Consider the following 23,346-nt stretch of genomic DNA (forward strand, 5'->3'; position numbering starts at 1 on the left):
AATTCATAAAGACAGAAAGTCAAATTGTGGTTATGAAAGGCTTGGGGAGCAGTGAAAGGAGAGTTGTTTAATGGGTACAGAGTTTTATCCTGGAGATGGATAGTGAATGATGGTTGTGCAACATCGACTGGACTTAATGTCATGAAATTGCATACCTTAAAATGGTTAAAAATCAATTAGGCTTGTTTTAGTATGTTGGCTCACACCTGTAATCCCAGCTCTTTGGGAGGCCAAGGCAGGTAGGTCACATGAGGTGATGAGTTTGAGACCAGCCTGACCAACATGGTGAAACCCCAGCTCTACTAAAATACAAAAATTAGCTGGGCATGGTGGTGGGTGCCTGTAAGCCCAGCTACTTGAGAGGCTGAGGCAGGAGAATCGCTTGAACCCAGAGGCAGAGGTTGCAGTGAGCCAAGATGGCACCACTGCACTCTGAGTGACAGAGCAATGCTCCTTCTCAAAAAAAAATCAGCCAGTCTCAGTGTCATGCACTTGTAGTCCCAGCTATTTGGGAAGTTGAGGTGCATAGTTCTCTCAAGTTCAGGGGTTTGATTCCAGCCTGGGCAACATAGCGAGACCCTATCAAATTTTAAAAAAAAGTTTAAAATGATAAATTGTATGTGTAATTCAGAACATCTGAAATAGTTTTGCATGAAATATTTAATAAATTCTAAATCCCTATTTTTTTTATTCAATTGAAATAAGACTGGGCATGGTGAGTATGGTTACTGATACCTTAATACCAGCACTTTGGGAGGCCAAGGCAGGAGGATCACTTGAGCTCAGGAGTTCAAGACCAGCGAGCCTGGGCAACATAGTGAAACCCCGTCTCTAGAAAAAAATGTAAAAATTAGCCCGGCCTGGTGGCATGTGCTTGTCATCCAGCTACTCAAGAGACTGAGGTGGGAGGATCACTTGAGCCTAGGAGGTCAAGGCTGCACTGAGCCGTGATTGCAGTTTTGCACTCCAGCTTGGCCAGCAGAGTGAGACTATCTCCAAAAAAAAAAAAAAGAATGAAAGAAAGAAAAGAAATAAATCCTTAGATGTTACAATATGGTTGACCCTTGAAACCAATAAGTGAAGGAAGCCAATCACGAAAAAAGTCACATATTTTATGAATCTCTTTATATAAAGTTTCCAGAATAGGCAACTCTGTAGAGTTAGCAAGTAAACTAGTGGTTGATTCAGAGCTAGGCGGAGGGTTCGTGAAATGAGGGAAAATGGGGGTGGCTGCTAAACGGGTACAGGGTTTCTTTAGGGGAAGGAAAATGTTCTAAAATTAGATTGTGGTCATGGTTTTACAATCCTGTGAATATGAAAAATGTTAATTGTATAGTTTGAGTGGATAAATTGTATGGCATATGAATTATATCAAGCTATTTTTAAAATGTTTAAAGGGAATGGGATAGTTTATCTTTTTTCAAAAGTTTTTTTTTTTTTCCTTTATCATGTCACTTAAATGAGCTGAAAGCCACGGAGCAGGGTAAAGTTTAGCATTTTGAACCTGCATGTACTTTGTAACAAAGCTGTAATCAGAGAGGGCTTTCTGTTTGATAACTATCAGTGTGGACGTAAACGCATCTGAATGCAAGTGTCAACATATTTTATAAACCCTCACATACTGAGTGATTTCATCCTTGCTCAGGGGTCGTGCTAATCTTCTCTGTATCATTCCAATTTTAGTATATGTGTTGCCGAGGCGAGCACATACTGAGTGATTTTGTTATGCTAGGAATGTCTATATTCAAAACTAGGTAGAACGTAACAATGAATTTGATGACATAGGGCAATAAAAATGAAACTCAGCCATTGTTTTAAAAATGTATGCATACAGAGAACTGCTTTTTAAAATTAAGTCTGTTTTCATTCAGTTTATTTTTTTAATATATTTTAAGTTCAGAGAGAAAAACATTGAGATGATTATCACTTTGTAAGATGAGAACTCCATGTAATAGCACCAGATAGAAACACTGTTTTGTTAATCTGGCTAGCCATTCTCCAGTTCCTGCCTGTAAAATGGTTAGTATCTGTATTTTAAGTAGCCATGATGCATCAACCCTTCCATTATAAATGACCTTATATTAAAACAGATACTTTTTCCATGCTGGCTGCTACCAGAGTTCCTCAACTGCTCCCCTTCCATGTGTGCATACATGCCCACCGAATCTGCCCTTCCACTCAGACTCACCCTGCTCAGAGCACGGAGCTGCCCATGGCTGCCCTTCTTTCATCAGCCCCAATTTGAGCTAAATGCTTCTTTTTCCCTTGGTAAACCTGAGACTCCTCCCATCACTTGTAAATTACTTTCATAAGAAAATGCACTGTGGGCTGGGAGCAGTGATTCACACCTGTAATCCCAACACTTTGGGAGTCCAAGCTGGGGGGATCACCTGTCAGGAGATCGAAATCAGCCTGGGCAGTATGGTGAAACCTTGTCTCTACTAATGTACAAAAATTAGCTGGTTGTGGTGGCAGGCACCTGTAATCCCAGCTACTCTGGAGGCTGAGGCAGGAGAATGGCTTGAATCCAGGAGGTGAAGGTTGCAGTGAGCCAGATTGCACCAGAAAGAGAGAAAGAAAGAGAGGGAGAGAAGGAGGGAGGGAGGGAGGGAAGGAAGGAAGGAAGGAAAGAAGGGAGGGAGGGAGGGAGGGACGAGAGAGAAAGAAATTGGACTGTGGTTTCAGTCTCAAGCTTCAGCATATCTTTAGAAATATAATCCACGATGGCGCTACCTGTATTTAAAGTGTCTTGGTTTTTACAGGCATACTTAGAGATAGTGCAGGTTAGGTTCCAAACCTCTGCAAAATAGCAGATATCACCATAAAGCAAGTTACATGATTTTTTTGGTTTCCCAGTATATATAAAAGTTATATTTATACTATATTATAGTCCAGTAAGTATACAGTAGCATTATGTATAAAAAATACATACCTTATTTAAAATGCTTTATTGCTGAAAATGAGCTTTCAGCGAGTTACTGTCTTTTTGCTTGTGATGGGTTTTGCCACAGTGTTGATGACTATGGACTCATCAGAGTGGTGGTTGCTGAAGGTTAAGAAAGTAGCTGCAGCAGTGGAACTTCTCTCAAAATCGGAGTCAGCCCTCTCAAACTCTGCTTTATCAACTACATTTATGTAATATCCTAAGTGCTTTGTTGTCATTTCACCAGTGTTCACAGCATCTTCAACAGGAATGCATTCCATCTTGAAACCACTTTCTTTGCTCATCCATAAGAAACAATTCATCATCTGTTCAAGTTTGATGATGAGATTGCAGCAATTCCATCACATCTTCAGGCTCCATTTGTAATTCTAGTTGTTTTCCTGTTTCCATCACATCTGCAGTTACTTCCTCCATTGAAGTCTTGAACCCCTCAAAGCGATCCATGAGGGATGAAATCAGTGTCTTCCAAACTCCTGTTTATATTTATATTTTGTTCTCCTCCCATGAACCATGAATGTTCTTAGTGGCATCTAGAAGGACGAGTCCTTTCCAGAGGCTTTTAGTTTACTTTACCTAGATTCATCAGAAGAATCACTAAGGCAGTTATAGCCTTACAAAAATGTATTTCTTACATAATGAACTTGAAAGTTGAAATTACTCCTTGATCCATGGACTGCAGAATGGATGTTGTGTTAGCAGGCATGAAATCAATATTAATCTCTTTTTACACCCCCATCAGAGCTCTTAGATGACCAGGTGCATTGTCCATGAGCACTAAAGGAAAGGAATCTTTTTTTCCTGAGCAGTAGGTCTCAATAGTGGGCTTAAAATATCCAGTAAACCACGCTGTCAACACATGTGCTCTCACCAGGCTTTGGTGTTCCATATATGGAACACAAACAGAGTCAATTTGTCACAATTCTTGAGGGCTCTAGAATTTTCAGAATGGTAAATGAGAACTGGTTTCAACTTAGTCACCAGTTGCATTATCCCCTAACGAAAGAGTCAAGTCTTTTCTGTTCTCTGAAGCTTTGAAGCAAGGCTTCAAAGCCTTTTGTATTGACTTCTCCAGCTATCAAAGTCCTAGATGCTGTCATTTTTTAGTAGAAGGCTGTTTTGTCTACATTGAAAGTCTGTAGTTTGGCATAGCCACCTTCATCAGTGATCTTTGCTAAGTCTTCTGGATGATTTGATATAGCTTCTACTTCAGCACTTGCTGCTTCACTTTGCGCTTTTATGTTATGGAAACATTGTTCCTTAAACCTCGTGAACCAGCCTCTTGTAGCTTCAAACATCTGCAGTCTCCTCACTTCATTCAGCCTTCATAAAATGGAAGAGAGTTAGAGCCTTGCTCTGGATCAGGTTTGGGCTTCAGGAAACCTTGTGACTGATTTGATCATCTACCCAGACCGCTAAAACTTTCTCCATATCAGCGATGAGGCTGCTTGTCTTTCCCACCATTTGTGAGTTCTCTGGAGTAGCACTTTTAATTTCCTTCAAGAACTTTTCCTTTGCATTCATAACTTGGCTGACTGTTCCATGCAAGAGGCCTTTTAGCTTGTCTCAGCTTTTGACATGCCTTCCCCACTAAGCTTAATGCTTTCTAGCTTTTCATTTACAGTGAGAAACGTGGGACTTTTCCATTCACTTGAATATTTAAAGGCCTTTGTCAGGTTATTAACTGGCCTAATTTCATTATTGTTGTGTCTCAGAGGACGGGGAGGCCCAAGATTGGAAGAGCAGTGAGAACAGACACAACATTTATTGATTAAATCTGCCATCTTATATGGGTGCAGTTTGTCACACCCCAAAATAATGACAAGAGTAACATCGGAGATCACTGATCACAGATCATAGTAACAGATATAATAATAATTTTAAAAATCTGAAATATTGCAAGAATTACCAAAATGTGACACAGAGCTACAAAGTGAGCGCATGCTGTTGAAAACATTTGCCAGTGCACGTGCTTGACACAGGGTTGCCACAGACCTTCAGTTTTGTAAGAAACACAATCTTTGGGAAGCACAGTAAAATGAGGTATGCCTGTACTACATGTAATTACTCATTTGTTCCAGAAATTAAGGCAGGCTGATTAAACGCTTGTTTACCTTCTTGAATGGGTGTTTGTTTACCTGGTTGAGCCAAAGTGAAATATTCCTAAATGAAAGTTTGTCTTCCTATTGAAATTACATTTTACACCTCTTTTCATGTGTGTTGATGTAGTTGTAACCCACATCTGTATTTAAATGTTTAGTGGTGTGCTTAGCACAGTATAAGCTGTTGTAGAGATCCAGAGGGAAGAGTGAAATATAATTCCTGGCCTTATAAAGCTTTCAGTTCTGGAGATTCATTATCATATTGCCAGGAGGAACTAAGTAAACACTTTGGTCACACTGGGAACTGGTTGCTGAGAAGTCATAAAGGAAGAAGTTTTTGAAAGGTAAAGAGAGCACAGATTATCCTAAACCAAGAGTGCTGAGCAAGAAGAGGAATGGAAGAAAAAGCCAAACAAGAAATATGTCCTTGTCTCCTTGGGTATATTCATCTGTGTTAAGTCATGATTCTCTTAGTGGCAGAAACACAGACTTTAATTAAGGGGCAAGTGTATTTTTATTTTGTGTTCTGGCAGTATTAAGTTGCAAGGTCTGTAGTATGAAGCTAAAGATAATTGCTAGTGGGAAGGTTTATTTTGAGAAGCACGGGGGAGGTGAGGGGAAACCACCACATTTATCCTACTTGTGTGCTATTAGCATTGTAACTTGTAAATTGGCATACTGTAGCCGTGCACAGTTTCATCTAGTGCAGTATCCAGTTTATAGCAGGAGGCCACCCTGAGTGTTTCCAAGAGAAATTGCACCACCCTCTCTGGCCCGGGGTCATGTTTGCTGGTAAACCCCTTTCAAACCAGTCCCAGTTACTTCTCCTTCACTTGCTAGTTCGGAAACTAACTCATCAAAAAGCTGTTTTACTTACTGATGGGCTCCCTGGAATCCATATAAAATTGTGTTACCAGGTACTTAAAATACTTGCCAAAAGACAAGTATTAAAAAATTAGATGATTTACATATGGAGGGCTTACTTTGTAAGCACATAGTGGATTATCTTAATTTATGTTCACTGTAGCCCAGTAGCCCTGTGAGGGGAATAGTATCCCTCTCTCCATTTCGTAGATGAGAAGAAGGCACACAGCCTGAACGTGAAGTTTCATCTCACAAAGTGTATTACGTGCCAAGGTGTTACTTCTTACAATAGATATGTCTGAAGCTCTGAGTGCTGGCACTTTGATCTTAGTGCAATTATGTTTCTTACATTTCGGGGGGATTTTGCTGTTCAAGTGTGAAGAACCTGAAAGCCAGAGGATCGTAGCATGAGGCCAGCATATGTGCTGTAGGGTGTGTAATATGAGTGTGGCTCTACTTTGCCCAGCTCTAGGTGGGGGATATGGCTATAAAGAGCCTACCGAAGCCAGGCGCGGTGGCTCACACCTGTAATCCCAGCACTTTGGGAGGCCAAGGTGGGTGGATCACCTGAGGTCAGGAGTTCAAGACCAGCCTGACCAACATGGTGAAACCCCATCTCTGCTAAAACTACAAAAATTAGCCAAGCATGGTGACTCATGCCTGTAATCCCAGCTACTCAGGAGGCTGAGGCAGGAGAATCGCTCAAACCCAGGAGGCAGACGTTGCAGTGACCTGAGATCACGCCACTGTACTCTAGCCTGGGTGACAGAGCAAAACTCCGTCTCAAAAAAAAAAAAAAAAAAAAAAAAAGCCTACTGAATACCCAGCCCAGAAGTGTAAGTAACAGTTTCATGAAAGTGTATCCAGCTATTTTTCTATTAAGTAAGAAAATTTTCAAATCCAATTCCAATTTGGTAGTCTATATGTAACAAGGTTAATAGGGTATATGTACTTATTAATTCCTGATATAAAAAGTATGGATAAAGGATATCTATGAGTAATTTATTAGATAATCTGAATTCTTTAGTGAAAGGATTATTTTAAACAACTGCTACTAAGGTGACTGATTTGAGTTCATCTCTAGGCTTCCACTTTGGCTAAAATGCCAATGTTCACAGTCAATGGAAAGAAAATGGAGAAACAAAGGGCATGGTTGATCCATATGCATGACTGACTCTTGCAGAGCTAAGAGGTAACTGTGGAATTAACTGGCTCTTTGACTCCGTAAGATCCTTCAAAATATTGTTTGAAGGATGCAGTGAGGTAACAGATAAGAAAGTGCAATACTTTGAAAACTAAGAATCACTGGACACGTGTAAGTTGTTAATAAGCCGCTCCCTTTTTGAGATTTTTATTCAATTCTGGACTCTGAAAGGCCGTATGTACCTGCTCTCTCTTTCTTTTCACTTTTCTTTTTCTTTTTTCTTTCTCTTTCTTTTCTTTTTCTCTTTCTCTCCTTTCTTTTCCTCCCTCTCTTTCAAATCGAAGACCTGACACCTGCAGCAGTGGAGAAGGGCCACATCAGTCCGCTTTCCTAATGCTTGCATGAGTGGTGACATTACAGAATTTCACCTCTGTCACTCTTTTTAATTCGCCCCCTTTGTGGCCTTGGAGGAATTTTTAAACACTCTCTGAGTTTTCTAATTTGTTTCACTTAAATGTATGCTCTTTAACTTTGCAAGATACGTTCTTCTTTCTCTTCTTCTTATGCATCTTAAGTATGAATGTTAGGTGCCCAGTGGTGAAGTGGCTGGCCTCGCCATCTGGTCATATGCCTTTTGCATGATAGATACTCAAAAAATATGTGAATGAAATTTTTTAAAAAAGAAATAGGTGAGTTGTTGAGTTCCTTTCCTCATTTTTTAAAACAAATATGTCATTAGTCTTGGCATATTTGTATTTTAAAAAATGTGTTGATAGAGAGGGATCCAAGATGGCCTATTAGGAGCAGCTGAGGAGTGCAGCTCCCAGCGAAAGCACGGAGGGTGAGTGGACGCCGCATTTCCAAATGGATTTTTATTGCCCACAGACCAGGAGATTCCCAGGCAGAGGAGCCCCACGGGTCGCCAGCGTGGCTGGTTTGGCCGGTGCAGCTGTTTTGGCCGTCACAGCTGTTTTTGCCGGTGTGGCTGTTTTGCCAGTGCCCCGGTGCGGCAGTTCTCCATACAAAATACACGGGTCCGGGCGCCATTTTAGCTGGCGATTGGAGCTCTTGGGAGACAGAGTTGCCCATTCAACTGATTAAAAAGGGGACTGAAACAGGGAACCAGGCCAGGAGATTCCCAGGCAAAAAAGCTCCACGAATCTCAGCGTGGCTGTTTCAGCTGGCGCAGCGAGTCGCCACATGGGAAATCACGCAGATCCTGGCATCTTTTCAACAGACTGCAACACCTGGGAGACAGAGTTAACTGTTCAACTACAAAAAAACAAAAAAGAAAAGGGCTCTGAGGCAGGGAACCAAGTGATCAGGCTCAGCTGGTCCCACCCCCACAAAAAAACAGCAGTCGGAAACACTCTGGATTGAGAGTTTCACAGCAAGCACAGCTGAACCCGGATGGTCTAGCTCTGTGGGGGAGGGGCATCTGCCATTACTGAGGCAGTCCACCACTATGAAGGTAGTTTGCCATTGCCGAGGCAGCCTGCCGTTACAGAGAGAGTCCACCATTATAGAGGTGGGCCGCCATTGCTGAGGCAGTTCTAACTACACCCGTATAAACAGGACTTCAGGGAAGTTCACACGGCAGCTGGGCGGAGCCCACAGCAGCTCAGCAAAGCCTCTGCAGGCAGACAGTGACTAGGCTGCCTCCTCAATGGGCAGGGCAGCTCTGAAAAAAGGCAGCAGCACAACAGAAGCTCATAAATAAAACCCTAACTCCCTGGGACAGAGCACCTGGTAAAAAAAAAAAAAAAGGGAGTGGTTTATGAGTTCTGCTGCAGCAGACTTAAACATACCTGCCCAGCAGCTCTGAATGGAACAACGGAGCTCACATATCAGCACTTGAGCTCCTATAAAGGACAGACTCTGTCCTCAAGCAGCTCCCTGACCCCTGTATATCCAAAGAGTCACCTCATAAAGGAGAACTCAGACTGACATCTGGCGGGTATCCGTCAGGGACAAAGATAGCAGAAGAACAAACTGGCAGCAACCCTTACTGTTCTGCAGCCACTGCAGGTGATCCCCAGGCAAGCAGGGCCTGTAGTGGACCTCAGCAGTCCTACAGCAGAGGGGACTCACTGGTAGAAGGAAAACTAAGAAACAGAAAGAAATAACTTCATCATCAACAAACTGGACATCCATTCAGAGACCCAGTCTGAAAGTCAACAACTACAAAGACGACAGGTGGATAAATCCACAAAGATGGGAAGAAACCAGCACAAAAAGGATGAAAACACCTGAAACCAGAATGCCACTCCTCCTACAAGGGATCACAACTCCTCACCAGCAAGGGAACAAGGCTGGATGGAGAATGAGTGTGATGAATTGACAGAATCAGGCTTCATAAGGTGGGTAATAAGAAACTTCTGTGGGCTAAAAGAACATGTTCTAACCCAATGCAAAGAAACTAAGAACCTTGAAAAAAGATTTGACGAAATGCTAATGAGAATAAACAACTTAGAGAGGAATATAAGTGAATTGATGGACCTAAAAAACACAACGCAAGAACTTTGCGAAGCATACACAAGTTTCAGCAGCCGAATTGACCAAGCAGAAGAAAGGATATCAGAGGTCGAAGATCAACTCAATGAAATAAAACGAGAAGGCAAAATTAGAGAAAAAAGGATAAAAGGAATGAACAAAGTCTCCCAGAAATATGCGACTATGTGAAAAGACCTAATCTACATTTGATAGGTGTACCTGACTGTGACAGAGAGAATGAATCCAAGCTGGAAAATACTCTTCAGGATATTATCCAGGAAAACTTCCTCAACCTAGCAAGGCAGGCCAATATTCAAGTCCAAGAAATATAGAGAACACCACAAAGATATTCCTCAAGAAGAGCAACCCCAAGGCACATAATCGTCAGATATACCAGGGTTGAAATGAAGGAGAAAATGCTAAGGGCAGCCAGAGAGAAAGGTCGGGTTACCCACAAAGGGAAGCCCATCAGACTCACTGCAGATCTCTCAGCAGAAACTCTACAAGCCAGAAGAGAGTGGGGGCGAATATTCAACATCCTTAAACAAAAGAACTTTCAACCTAGAATTTCATATCCAGCCAAACTAAGCTTCATAAGCGAAGGAAAAATAAAATCCTTTGCGAACAAGGAAGTACTCAGAGATTTCATCACCACCAGGCCTGCTTTACAAGAGCTCCTGAAAGAGGCACTAAACATAGAAAGGAACAACCAGTACCAGCCACTCCAAAAACATACCAAATGGTAAAGAGCATCAACACAATGAAGAAACTGCATCAACTAACGGGCAAAACAGCCAACTAGCATCAAAATGGCAGGATAAAATTCACACATAACATATTAACCCTAAATGTAAATGGACTAAATGCCCCAATCAAAAGACAGACTGGCAAATTGGATAAAAAGTCAAAACCCATCAGTGTGCTGTATCCAGGAACCCCATCTCACATGCAAGGATACACAAAGGCTCAAAATAAAAGGATGGCGGAAGATTTACCAAGCAAATGGAGAGCAAAAAAAAGCAGGAGTTGCAATTCTCGTCTCTGATAAAACAGACTTTAAAACAACAAAGATCAAAGGAGACAAAGAAGGACATTACATAATGGTAAAAGGATCAATGCAACAAGAAGAGCTAACGATCCTAAATATATACACACCCAATACAGGAGCACCCAGAAACGTAAGTCAAGTTCTTAATGACTTACAAAGAGACTTAGACTCCCACACAATAATAGTGGGAGACTTTAACACCCCATCGTCAATATTAGACAGATCAACGAGACAGAAAATTAACAAGGATATCCAGGACTTGAACTCAGACCTGGACCAAGCAAACCTAATAGACATTTACAGAACTTTCTACCCCAAATCCACAGAATATACATTCTTTTCAGCACCACATCACACCTACTCTAAAACTGACCACATAATTGGAAGTAAATCACTCCTCAGCAAATGCAAAAGAATGGAAATCATAACAGTCTCTCAGACCACAGTGCAATCAAGTTAGAACTCAGAATTCAGAAACTAACTCAGAACCACACAGCTTCATGGAAACTGAACAACTGGCTCTTGGATGTTGACTGGATAAACAATGAAATGAAGGCAGAAATAAAGATGTTCTTCGAAACCAGCGAGAACAAAGACACAACCTACCAGAATCTCTGGGACACATTTAAAGCAGTCTGTAGAGGAAAATATATAGCAATAAATGCCCACATGAGAAGCAAGGAGAGATCTAAAATTGACACCCTATCGTCAAAATTGAAAGAGCTACAGGAACAAGATCAAAAAAACTCAAAGCCTAGCAGAAGACAAGAAATAAGTAAGATCAGCGCAGAACTGAAGGAGATAGAGACACAAAAAACCCTTCAAAAAATCAATAAATCCAGGAGCTGGTTTTTCGAAAAGATCAACAAAATAGACAGACCACTAGCCAGATTAATAAAAAAGAAAAGAGAGAATAATCAAATAGGTGCAATAAAAAACGATAAAGGGGATATCACCACAGATTCCACAGAAATACAAACCATCATCAGAGATTATTACAAACAACTCTGTGCACATAAACTAGTAAACCTGGAAGAAATGGATAAATTCCTGGACACTTGCATCCTCCCAAGCCTAAACCAGGAAGAAGTCGAAATCCTGAATAGACCAATAACAAGATCTGAAGTTGAGGCAGCAATTAAGAGCCTACCACCCAAAAAAAGCCCAGGTCCAGATGGGTTCACAGCCGAATTCTACCAGACATACAAAGAGGAACTGGTACCATTCCTTCTGAAACTATTCCAAACAATCCAAAAAGAGAGAATCCTTCCCAAATCATTTTATGAGACCAACATCATCCTGATACCAAAACCCGGCAGAGACTCAGCAAGAAAAGAAAACTACAGGCCAATATCCATGATGAACATATATGCAAAAATCTTTAATAGAATACTGGCAAACCGATTGCAACAGCACATCAAAAAGCTTATCCATCATGATCATGTTGGCTTCATCCTGGGGATGCAAGGCTGGTTCAACATACACAAGTCTATAAACGTAATTCACCACATAAACAGAACCAAAAACAAAAACCACATGATTATCGCAATACATGCAGAGAAGGCCTTTGACAAAATTCAATAGCCCTTTATGCTAAAAATCCTCAATAAACTAGGTATTGACGGAACATATCTCAAAATAATAAAAGCTATTTACGACAAACCAACAGCCAATATCATACTGAATGGGCAAAAACTGGAAGCATTCCCTTTGAAATCTGGCACTAGACAAGAATGCCCTCTCTCACCACTCCTATTCAATATAATATTGGAAGTTCTAGCCAGAGTAATCAGGCAAGAAAAAGAAATAAAGGGTATTCAATTAGGAAAGGAGGAAGTCAGATTGTCTCTATTTGCAGACAACATGATTGTATATTTAGAAGACCCCATTGTCTCAGCCCAAAATCTCCTGAAACTGATGAGCAACTTCAGCAAAGTCTCAGGATACAAAATCAATGTGCAAAAATCATAAGCATTCCTATACACCAATAACAGACTTAAAGAGAGCCAAATCAAGAACGAACTGCCATTCACAATTGCTACAAAGAGAATAAAATACCTAGGAATACAACTAACAAGGAACGTAAAGGATCTCTTCAAGGAGAACTACAAACCCCTGCTCAACGAAATAAGAGAGGATACAAACAAATGGAGAAACATTCCATGTTCATGGTTAGGAAGAATCAATATCGTGAAAATGGCCATACTGCCCAAAGTAATTTACAGATTCAACACTATCCCCATCAAGCTACCAATGACCTTCTTCACAGAACTGGAAAAAACCACCTTAAACTTCATATGGAACCAAAAGAGAGCCCACATAGCCAAGTCAATTCTAAGCAAAAAGAACAAAGCAGGAGGCATCACACTACTGGACTTCAAACTATACTACAAGGCTACAGTAATCAAAACAGCATGGTACTGGTACCAAAACAGAATATAGACCAATGGAAAAGAACAGAGGCTTCGGAGGCAACACAACACATCTACAATCATCCGATCTTTGACAAACCTGACAAAAACAAGCAATGGGGAAAGGAGTCCCTATTTAATTAAATGGTGTTGGGAAAACTGGCTAGCCATGTGCAGAAAGCAGAAACTGGACCCCTTCCTGACACCTTACACTAAAATTAACTCCAGATGGATTAAAGACTTAAACATAAGACCTAACACCATAAAAACCCTAGAAGAAAATCTAGGCATAACCATTCAGGACATAGGCGTAGGCAAGGACTTCATGACCAGAACACCAAAAGCATTGGCAACAAAAGCCAAAATAGACAAATGGGACCTAATCAAACTCCACAGCTTCTGCACAGCAAAAGAAACAGTCATTAGAGTGAATCGGCAACCAACAGAAAGGGAAAAAATTTTTGCAATCTACCCATCTGACAAAGGGCTGATATCCAGAATCTACAAAGAATGAAAACAGATTTACAAGAAAAAAAAAGCCCATTCAAAAATGGGCAAAGGATATGAACAGACACTTTACAAAAGAAGACATACATGAGGCCAACAAACATATGAAAAAATGCTCATCATCACTCGTCATTAGAGAAATGCAAATCAAAACCACATTGAGATACCGTCTCACGCCAGTTAGAATGGCGATCATTAAAAAATCTGGAGAGAACAGATGCTGGAGAGGATGTGGAGAAATAGGAACACTTTTACATTATTGGTGGGAATATAAATTAGTTCAACCATTGTAGAAGACAGTGTGGCGATTCCTCAAGGGCCTAAAAATAGAAATTCCATTTGACCCAGCAATCCCATTACTGGGTATGTATCCAAAGGATTATCAATTGTTCTACTGTAAGGACACATGCACACGAATGTTCATTGCAGCACAGTTTACAATAGCAAAGACCTGGAACCAGCCCAAATGCCCATCGATGATAGACTGGACAGGGAAAATGTGGCACATATACACCATGGAATACTATGCAGCCATCAAAAACGATGAGTTCATGTCCTTTGTAGGGACGTGGATGAACCTGGAAACCATCATTCTCAGCAAACTGACACAAGAACAGAAAATCAAATACCTCATCTTCTCACTGATAGAGGGGTGTTGAACAATGAGAACACATGGACACAGGGAGGGGAGCATCACACACTGGGGTCTGTTCGGGGGGAAATAGGGGAGGGACAGCAGGAGGGTGGGGAGTTGGGGAGGGATAGCGTGGGGAGAAATAGAAATGCCAGATATAGATTTTGAAGAGGAAGGCAGCAAATCACACTGCCATGTGTGTACCTATGTAACAATCTTGCATGTTCTTCACATGTACCCTAAAACCTAAAATACAAAAAAAAAAAAAATGTGTTAACCTGAACTTGGAAACTTTCTCTATTCAAGTATAAGGGATTATGGGATCTCAAATGTTTGCCTTAAATATTGCTGTTTTTCCCACAAATGTAACAAGGCGAATGTGAAACTTCTTTGAAATGAAGCAGGAATGGTGTTTGTTTTGGAGTACTGAAAAATCTTTCTCACTCTTTGGGCATATATGACTTTATGTCTTTTTTTGTCACCTAAGAGAAACAGAAAGCATGAAAAAATAATTCTCCTGTGGAATCCTCTAAAATCGATACAGAATTCCCAAATCTCATCATAGAATATTGCCAATTTGTGTTCACTTTAAGAGCCTTGGTGATTGGTCTATTTTCAGCTAGTATGTTTATTTGCTTGCGCTTGTGTTGATGTGTGGAAAACCATTCCACAATTTGTTAAAACGATTAATGTTTTCTCCTTCCATTTTTTTAAGGAAATGGCGAAAATCCTTAATCACCCCAGAGTCTACGCTTTTCTGCACATACCCGTCCAGTCTGCCTCCGACAGCGTACTCATGGAAATGAAAAGAGAATACTGTGTGGCTGACTTCAAAAGAGTAGTGGATTTTCTGAAAGAGAAGTAAGTCTGTTAGTACTTAAGAAAACAACCATTTCTTTTTTCTTTCAAGAGCTTGTGGCAAAAATGCCCTTATTACGGCCTTACAATTAAAGGTATAAGAGAGAAGGCGAGACTTTCGAAGCTTTCAAAGCCTTTAAGTCTCCTTGGCACCTTTGATGTGGCTTTTTCTTTCTCCTCAGTTTATATCCACCTTCCATCTGTACACAACACACCATTAATTTGTGTAAGATTGCCAGTCTTTTTAAGGTAATGTGAATTGTGATTATTTTTATACCTGACCTGGTGGATGGAAACTACTTTTGCTTTGCTCTGTGTAAATCTCCTTTAATGTGGCTTTTTGAAGTTATGAGCTGGTTTTGACATGGAGAGAGGCCAAATCATGTCACTAAAAAATAGATAATTTTCTACTGAACAGCATTTTTTAGAGAGTATCTGGAATGTCTCTGCTTTTACACCCAAATCCCTATAGTTTGCTTAAAGAATTGTGATTTACAAGGAGGTTTGAGGATTCTAATTTTTAAGGTTCAAATTGCTATTGACCAAAATTAAGGCATATGTACACAGTGTCAGACATGAATGATAATTTTGTTTCCCCAGAACATACTTGCAGCCCTTAATTATGTTCTTCAGAACGCTGCTCCTCATCACCACACATTCACTGCCTTCTGTGATTATGCTGGCCAGGAAACGGACGCGCTGGCCAGGGTCGCACAGAGCCTTCTCAAGTCAAGGACACTGTTATCCCCTCGGGGATATGTCATTTGTCTTGACATATTTGTGGCCTGGGTCTTCCTATTTTCCATAAATTTTTTCCATGGCTTTTTCCTCTGTTGTTTTTCTTAATTAAGATGCAACTTTTTATTTCCATCTTCTTGTTTATAATTATGTACCTTTGTACTGTGTCAGAGTACTGCATGGATATGATTGCTTTATACAAATTGTAAGCAATTATTTTTTCCACCTTAGTCATTTATCCTAACTGCATACGATCATTTTAAAATCTTTTTCTTTTTTTTTTCTTTTTACATTCTTCCATACCTTTCCTTTATATATCTTTCCAACTTTTTTTCACCTCTGGGCATTCTTGATTATCGTAACCACCAGGAGTAAAGCTACTTAGTGTACATTCAAACAATTATAGCTAATTGTCCAGATATTCAAATCAGTGAATAGAAAGTGTATTTGTTAACTATTACAGCCTTCAAAGTAGAAATGAAAAACAGATCTCTACCCTTTTTAATACTTTCAAATTTTCAACAGAGCCATGTAAGGCTAAAGAATACAGATTTGTATGTTATATGTCTGTTGTTGGCCTATGGCCCTTTCTTGCCTTATTCTGTTATTGCAGGCAAATTCGTCTCATATAAGAGAGTTCTTTTGGGCACGCTGGCACTGGTGAATGGCATATTTTCAAAATTTCAAGTCAGTTGCTGTACCTGTGAAATTTCTGCCTTGTTTGCTTATTACAGCAGTAGCAAATAAAAACTTCATACTTGTTACACAATATTTTCCCAAGTGTAGACATGCATCCCGTGTGCAGAATAGACTAGAACACTTTCCAGATAATTTGTTGCATTAATGTGATTAAGACAGGGTAAGGAATCAGCACCTCTCTTTTATCTGGATTTGGTTGTGGGCTTACTCAGTTGTTGGAGGAATCACTGTGGCTACTTAACCAGGCAACAGTTTCACAGCAAGTTAACGTTGTTCTGAACATCTGTTAAATCTGTTCCATCTTAAACAGTTCCAGCAGACTCCATGAGCTATATGGAGGTAAAAAGATGATTATGTCAGGTATTAGAAAATGGTCTCTTGGATTTCTTTGAATCTGGGTCCTTTCTTTGGATTCTGAGTTATCGCGAGGCATTCTTTTAGTTTTTCTAGAAGTATTCAACCAACTGGAGGATCCTAGAACGCACTGTGTGTGTTTCCCAGGGATCTCTAGTATTTCTAGCAATAAAAATATTAGGCATACCTGGAGAAGATATAGGAGCTGCCTGAGAAGACACTCCATCCCACACCCACCCAGCCATAATTTCAGTTTTAAGTGCCGTGAGTCACTTGGATTGCAGAGTATGAGTCTAGTCAGTTAGCGTCTTGGAGAGATTTTTAAATTAACTCTGTATTGTGTATCTACAGCAAGGGCAGAAGCAACGCTGGTATATAATTTCACATTTAGATTGTAAGTAAGATATGTCGGAACACTGTAGTGGACAGCCAGTCTGGTATGCCTGTTTATGTATAGCAGATGACTGAGAAAACTTCAGGTAACCTATTGTTTTAAAAAAAGAAATCAGATTATCACTGCCAATAAAGTGATCCTAGGCCTGGTGTGGTGGCTCATGCCTGTAATCCCAGTACATTGGGAGGCTGAAGCGGGTGGATCTCCTGAGCTCAGGAGTTCAAGACCAGCCTGGGCAACATGGTAAAACCCCATCTTTACCAAAATACAAAAAATTAGCCAGGCATGTTGGCTTGCACCTGTGGTCCCAACTACTTGGGGGGCTGAGGTGGGAGAATCGATTGAGCCTGGGAGGCAGTGGTTGCAGTGAGCCAAGACTATGCCACTACACTTCAGTCTGGCTGACAGAGTGAGACCCCATCTCAAAAAATAAAATAGGCTGGGCACGGTGGCTCATTCCTGTAATCCTAGCACTTTGGGAGGCTGAGGCAGGCAAATCACGAGGTCAGGAGTTCGATACCAGCTTGGCCAACATGGCGAAACCCCATCTCTACTAAAAATACAACAAATTAGCTGGGCATGGTGGTGCATGCCTGTAATCCCAGCTACTCTGGAGGCTGAGGCAGGAGAATCACTTGAACCAGGGAGGCAGAGGCTGCAGTGAGCTGAGATCATGCCACTGCACTCCAGCCTTGGCAACAGTTCAAGACTCCATCTCAAAAAAATTAATTAATTAATTTAATTAAATTAAAAAGTGATCCTTGCATAGTTTTAGAAAGTTCATTAGAACCATAAAATTATGTATTTTGTCTAGTCCATTACTTATGAAGAATAGTACAGCCTTACTCCCATGAGGACGGTATAATTATCTTTGCCCTTTAGTGAACAAGGGTTTTCCTGTCCTCTTAGGGAAGTCCATCTACCTAGTGAATAATTTCCAACTATTATGGTCATTTAGAAATAAATGAAATATTTTAGGCAAGGCACAGTGGCTCACACCTGTAATCCCGCACTTTGGGAGGCTGAGGTGGGTGGATTACCTGAGGTCAGGAGTTCAAGAACAGCCAGGCCAAGATGGTGAAACCTCATCCCTACTAAGAAAAAATACATACAAAATTAGCCTGGCATGGTGGTGCGCGCCTGTAATCCCAGCTCCTCGGGAAGCTGAGGTGGGAGAATCACTTGAACTCGGGAGGCAGAATTTGCAGTGAGCTGAGATCGTGCCACTGCACTCCAGCCTGGTCAACGGAGTGAGACTCCATCTCAAAAAAAAAAAGGAAGTAATAAAAAGAAAGAAATGAAATATTTTAAATAGTTCTTATATTTGACCTCCTTTCCCCTATAAAAACTGGTATAGCTTTGTGCCAAATAGATTAGTGCTTATTCTGGCAACACCAAAGTTTCACGACTTTCTTTCCACCCACTGGTCTGGATAACGGATCCAGCAGAAAATTGTCTTGTCCGGCCTAAAATTCAGTATAGTATTTTCACTCTTGGCTGATTTGTGCGTAACACTCATTCATAAAATGATCCTGACTTCAAGTGGTATGTTTCGTGCTTTCTTTTTCTGTCGGTTTTTAAATCCTTCCTAAATGGTGGCCTATTTCCTTTACATCTTTTATTTCCCCTAAAGTCTTTGAAGCCTTTTTTGTAATGTGCCTTTAATAAATAAAAGTCTCCAGCAATGTGAGGCTTCTCAAATGTTATGTTATAAGTTGTGGACAAGGCATTTCCTAATCTGTTTTCTTAAAAAAAAAATCTATTTTTTAAGACAACCTACAGCATTTAAGATTGAAATCCAAACTCTGGGAGTTTACCTGAGCTTTTAAACTGCTAATTCTGTGATATTGGTGGAGCCGTGATTCTCAAACAGTGGAGGTGAAATCCTTTTAATTAATTTTCTTTACTGTTGAAAATGGCCTGTGTTAGCTGGGAGCAATCTAAGTTTACATCTGAGCCAACTAAGCTGGTTCATTATTCTCTTCAGTTGTTTGAAAGTTGGCAGCCGTCATCACAACAGCAGCTGGGTACAGGATAACCTAGCAGCGTTGGCACATGTTGAGGCGTAAGGGAATTTATTAAATCATGCCACCTTTGCAAAGAAGAGTGTCTAAATGAATTAATAGACTAATTTAAAACAGCTGGCCATGAACAATCATATGACTTAAATTATTCTGTTCAGATTTATTAATCCAATTTAACATTAACTGAGTAATTTGATATTTTTATCTAAATGGGTAAGATGATTTTTTGAAATATATAATGGGATTTGTAGGCATAGGGGAAGAAACTATATAAAACAAAGCAAGTGGTGCAATTCTGGTTTTAGAAATAGTCTGTGTTTGGCTGCGTGCAGTGGCTCACATTTGTAATTCCAACACTTTGGGAGGTTCAGGTAGCAAGATCACTTGAAGTCAAGAGTTCCACACCAGTCTGTGAGACCCTGTCTTTACAAAACAATAAAAATAAAATAATTAGCTGATCATGCTAGTGTGCACCTGTATTCTCAACTACTAGGGAGGCTGAGGCAGGAGCATCACCTGAACCTGGAAGTTTGAGGTTACAATGAGCTATGAGCGTTGTACTCCAGCCTATATGACAGAGTGAGATTCTGTCTTTCACAAAAAGAAAAATCTGTGTTTTTATATTTTAAAATATGTGTCATATATTTTAACTATCATTCATTGTCATATAACTGATACCTCTTTTTAACTTATTGCTGAGATTTTTTTAGAAGTATAAAACAAGAATGATTCATTTTTTTTTCATGTAATTTTGAGAGAGTTACTTCCCAATTCAATGGTTTTGTGTTACGTTATGTTGGGGATGATATAATTAGGGTTCCTAGGGCCTTGAGGCATTAGACAAGGACTTTAAATGGGCCTCCATCATTTGAGCAGCAGTGAATTTATAGTCACTCTCCAACGTAAGCTGTGCATTAACGTATATTCAAAAAATGACAATATGCAGAATTCTTAAGCATGTGCTTTAATGCTGAGTAAAAGAATCTTTAAGTCCTCAAGTTCACACATTAAAATGTGAAAGAAACATGTAAGAATATCCTATGGGTAGATATTTAAGAAATGAAACAGTTTATATATTAAAAGACCTAACTGTCTAGACAAATTATGTTGCTAGAACTCCAATAGTTAACTAGATCTTTACTAGTTAACATCTCTCTCCTTCTCACTTGGTAAATCCATTTGGAATGAATTAATAAACAGTTCTGTTTTTACCCTCAAGTTGCATGGATCTATGTTGCATCTTACTGTGGCATCTCTGTGTCGATTTTTAATCCCCTCATATCATTCATTTTATAATTTGCCATTATCATTTCTTTATGTACTGTGTACTTCAGGGTTAATTTCTCTTGTTGCTTATAGAATATTAACCATTTTAGTACTGTGATATTTATTATTATTCTCCTAAGTTCACTACACCCAGAGATTGCCCAGTGAAATGCCACAGCTAATAAGCAATGAGCACTCACAGCAAAGGGGAATCTTTCGCGGGGCGAGGAGAGAACATTCTAGAGGGGAAGCAGCAGACTTGCAGACGAAGTTTCATCCTCTGATCTCTCCACTGTACACTCCTTCAGTGGAAGGGGCACAAGGGCATAAAGCCAGTATTACTTTGGCAGGATGATGTCTTTTAGTGAGTCATTGCGCTAACTTCTATCACCCAGCGTATCCTATGACCTACTTTTCCAGTCTGTCTGCAAAAATGATGCTAAACTATTAACATCCTGAATAACTTTTCTTTCCTATCATTAGTCCTGCTCATCCATGTGTGCCTATTGGAACACAATCTGATAAAAGCTATGTTATATTAAATGAGTATTTTTTTGTTCTGCCTTATTCACTAGTTTTAGTCCTAGTGGCCTGGATACATAAGCAGAATATTTGTCAGAAGACAAGAAAAGAAATGCAGAAAAAAAAAAAAAGAATGATTCAGCAAGGATTAGATAACTATGTTTTCTTCCAGATGCATTCCCAGATGTGTTTCTGTTCACTGAGTAACCACCTCCAAGATACTTTAGGCAAAATACTTCCCTGAAACTGTTTTCTGGCTTTATGTCATCCTTTCTAATATCTTTAGCTAAGTTGTTATTTCGGGTGCCCCTAAGGTCTTGTTCACTCTTTTTATCTCTTGCCAAATTTCTTTCTGAGGTAGTGAAGTTCTTTTCCCTTCTCTCCATTGCTACTTTTCAAATGAATATATATATATATTCATTTATATATATAAATGAATTCATGTGTGTGTGTGTGTGTGTGTGTGTATATATATATATATATATATATATACACACACATCTCATTGGATCCGTTATTTAGTAGAAAAACATATCTACTGTTTTTTCTTCTCCAATGTGTTGTTATATTTAGAAGATTATATGCTAGCTAGATGAGGACATGGTGTGCTAAATACTGTATAATTTGGGGGCTACCCCGGATTTGATTCACTGGTTTGAAGGCAACTGTATTTTATGTTGACTTACTTTCCATTTCCTTGTAGCCTGGTCAAGAAAGGAATCTTATTTTTCCTGAACTTCATTTACTTTGTATCCTTCCTTTATAATGTGGCTATGTTATTCCTTTCAGAAATCATCTTCCCTTAGTCTCCTATGCATTTTTCCTGTCTCAGTGGTATATCATAAACAAGGGTCAAATCACGTATGCACAAAGTTGTAGAATAATAGCATTTTTCTTTTTTTTGACAGAGTGCTTTCATATTCCACAGAGCTTACATATCATCTCATTATGTTACAAAAACTTAGCCAAGTAGGTAGGGTATTTCTAATTTGCATTTTATAAAGTAAATGTCAGGGTTTAGAATGGTTTAAAAAAGATTTTGTTCAGGCCAGGCATGGTGGCTCACACCTGTAATCCCAGCACTTTGAGAGCCTGAGGCAAGTAGATCACTTGAGTTCACGATTTCAAGAACAGCCTGGACAACATAGCAAAACCTAATCTCTACAAAAAATACAAAAAATTAGCCAAGCATGGTGGCACTTGCCTGTAGTCCCAGCTACTTGGACTGAGGTAGGAGGATCAGTTGAGCCCGGGAGGCAGAGGCTACCATGAGCCAATATCACACCACTGCAATCCAGCCTGGGCAACAGAGCAAGACCCTGTCTCAAAAAAAAAAAAAAAAAAGCACACAATGAATTAACACATACTGGAACTATACCCTCAGTTTCTACTGTGGTTCTTTTTACTGGTTTCAATAGCGTACATTAATTAAATGATATATATTTTTATCGATTATGTACTCAGACTAGTAATAAATGCAATGGTAAAAATACCAACAATACTTAAGATGATAATCCTAATAAAACAATTATTAATATTTCTGGGTGTTTATTTTTGTGCCAAGCACTACTGTTAAATCATTGTATGTCTTAGGTGGTGTAATCCTCAAGGCCCAAAGGTGTTGAGTAGTTTCCCAAAGTCATGCAGTTAGTGACAGAACCTTGATGAAAATCCAGACCAGGTGATTAACCAGCCATTCCTCATACCCATAGTGTTGTAATGTTGGTCTGATCTAAGGCATTTGGACACAATAAGATGGATTCAATTGAGGAGAAGAAATTTACATTGTACACTTAGAGGAGAAGATGAAGAAGGCATGCATGGGTGTTGAAAGTAGCTCTTTGGTATCTTAAGTACGACTTGGTAGAAAATGATGTAGTTGACCCAGATAGGGAAGTGAGAAAGAGGAGGAGTTTGGGTAGGAAAGTTGAGTTTTGATGTTAGACATGCTGAATTTTAAGTGACTGTCTGGAAAATCTAGGCAAGAACCCCCCTTAGGCTGTAGAAAATATGGGTCAGGAGTCAAGAAGGAAGATGAGGGTCTAGAGATAAATGATTGGGAGTGATCAGCATTTGAGTAGTAAATGAAGTTATGTGTGGTGAGATCATCCAGAAGGAAAAATGGAGAAGTCTAAAGAACACCAGTATTTCAGTAGTAATGGGAAAGGGAAAAGGATTCTGTGGCAGGTAAAAAGGCAGAGTCAGGCCCGTGAAGGTGGAGACCCAGGAGGAAATAATACCGCCAAGCCAAGAGACAATACGGTTCTAGGACAAGGAAAGGAATAAGGGCCAAATGTTATTGAGAGTTGCGTCTTAAAAGCAAGCACTGGGCTGGGGGCTCTGGAGA

The 23,346-nt window shown here is 39.8% G+C and overlaps 1 protein-coding gene and 1 non-coding gene across 3 annotated transcripts in view; one reads left to right on the forward strand and one right to left on the reverse strand.

Moving 5' to 3' along the window:
* Nucleotides 1-23,346, forward strand: part of CDKAL1 (CDK5 regulatory subunit associated protein 1 like 1) — a 716,352-nt gene that overhangs the window by 460,691 nt on the left and 232,315 nt on the right. For both annotated transcript variants that reach the window (XM_064363032.1, XM_064363031.1), the window contains one exon: nucleotides 14,860-15,005. In XM_064363032.1, the coding sequence (XP_064219102.1) occupies nucleotides 14,860-15,005 (146 nt within the window). The remainder of the gene's footprint in view (nucleotides 1-14,859; nucleotides 15,006-23,346) is intronic.
* On the reverse strand, nucleotides 1,599-1,707 carry LOC135269321 (U6 spliceosomal RNA). Its single transcript, XR_010337628.1, has one exon. It is a non-coding gene; the product is annotated as a U6 spliceosomal RNA (small nuclear RNA).

The sequence above is a fragment of the Aotus nancymaae genome, unplaced genomic scaffold (genome assembly GCF_030222135.1).
Source record: "Aotus nancymaae isolate 86718 unplaced genomic scaffold, 86718_ANA_hifiasm-v0.15.2.pri h1tg000051l, whole genome shotgun sequence".
Taxonomy (NCBI): Eukaryota; Metazoa; Chordata; class Mammalia; order Primates; family Aotidae; genus Aotus; species Aotus nancymaae.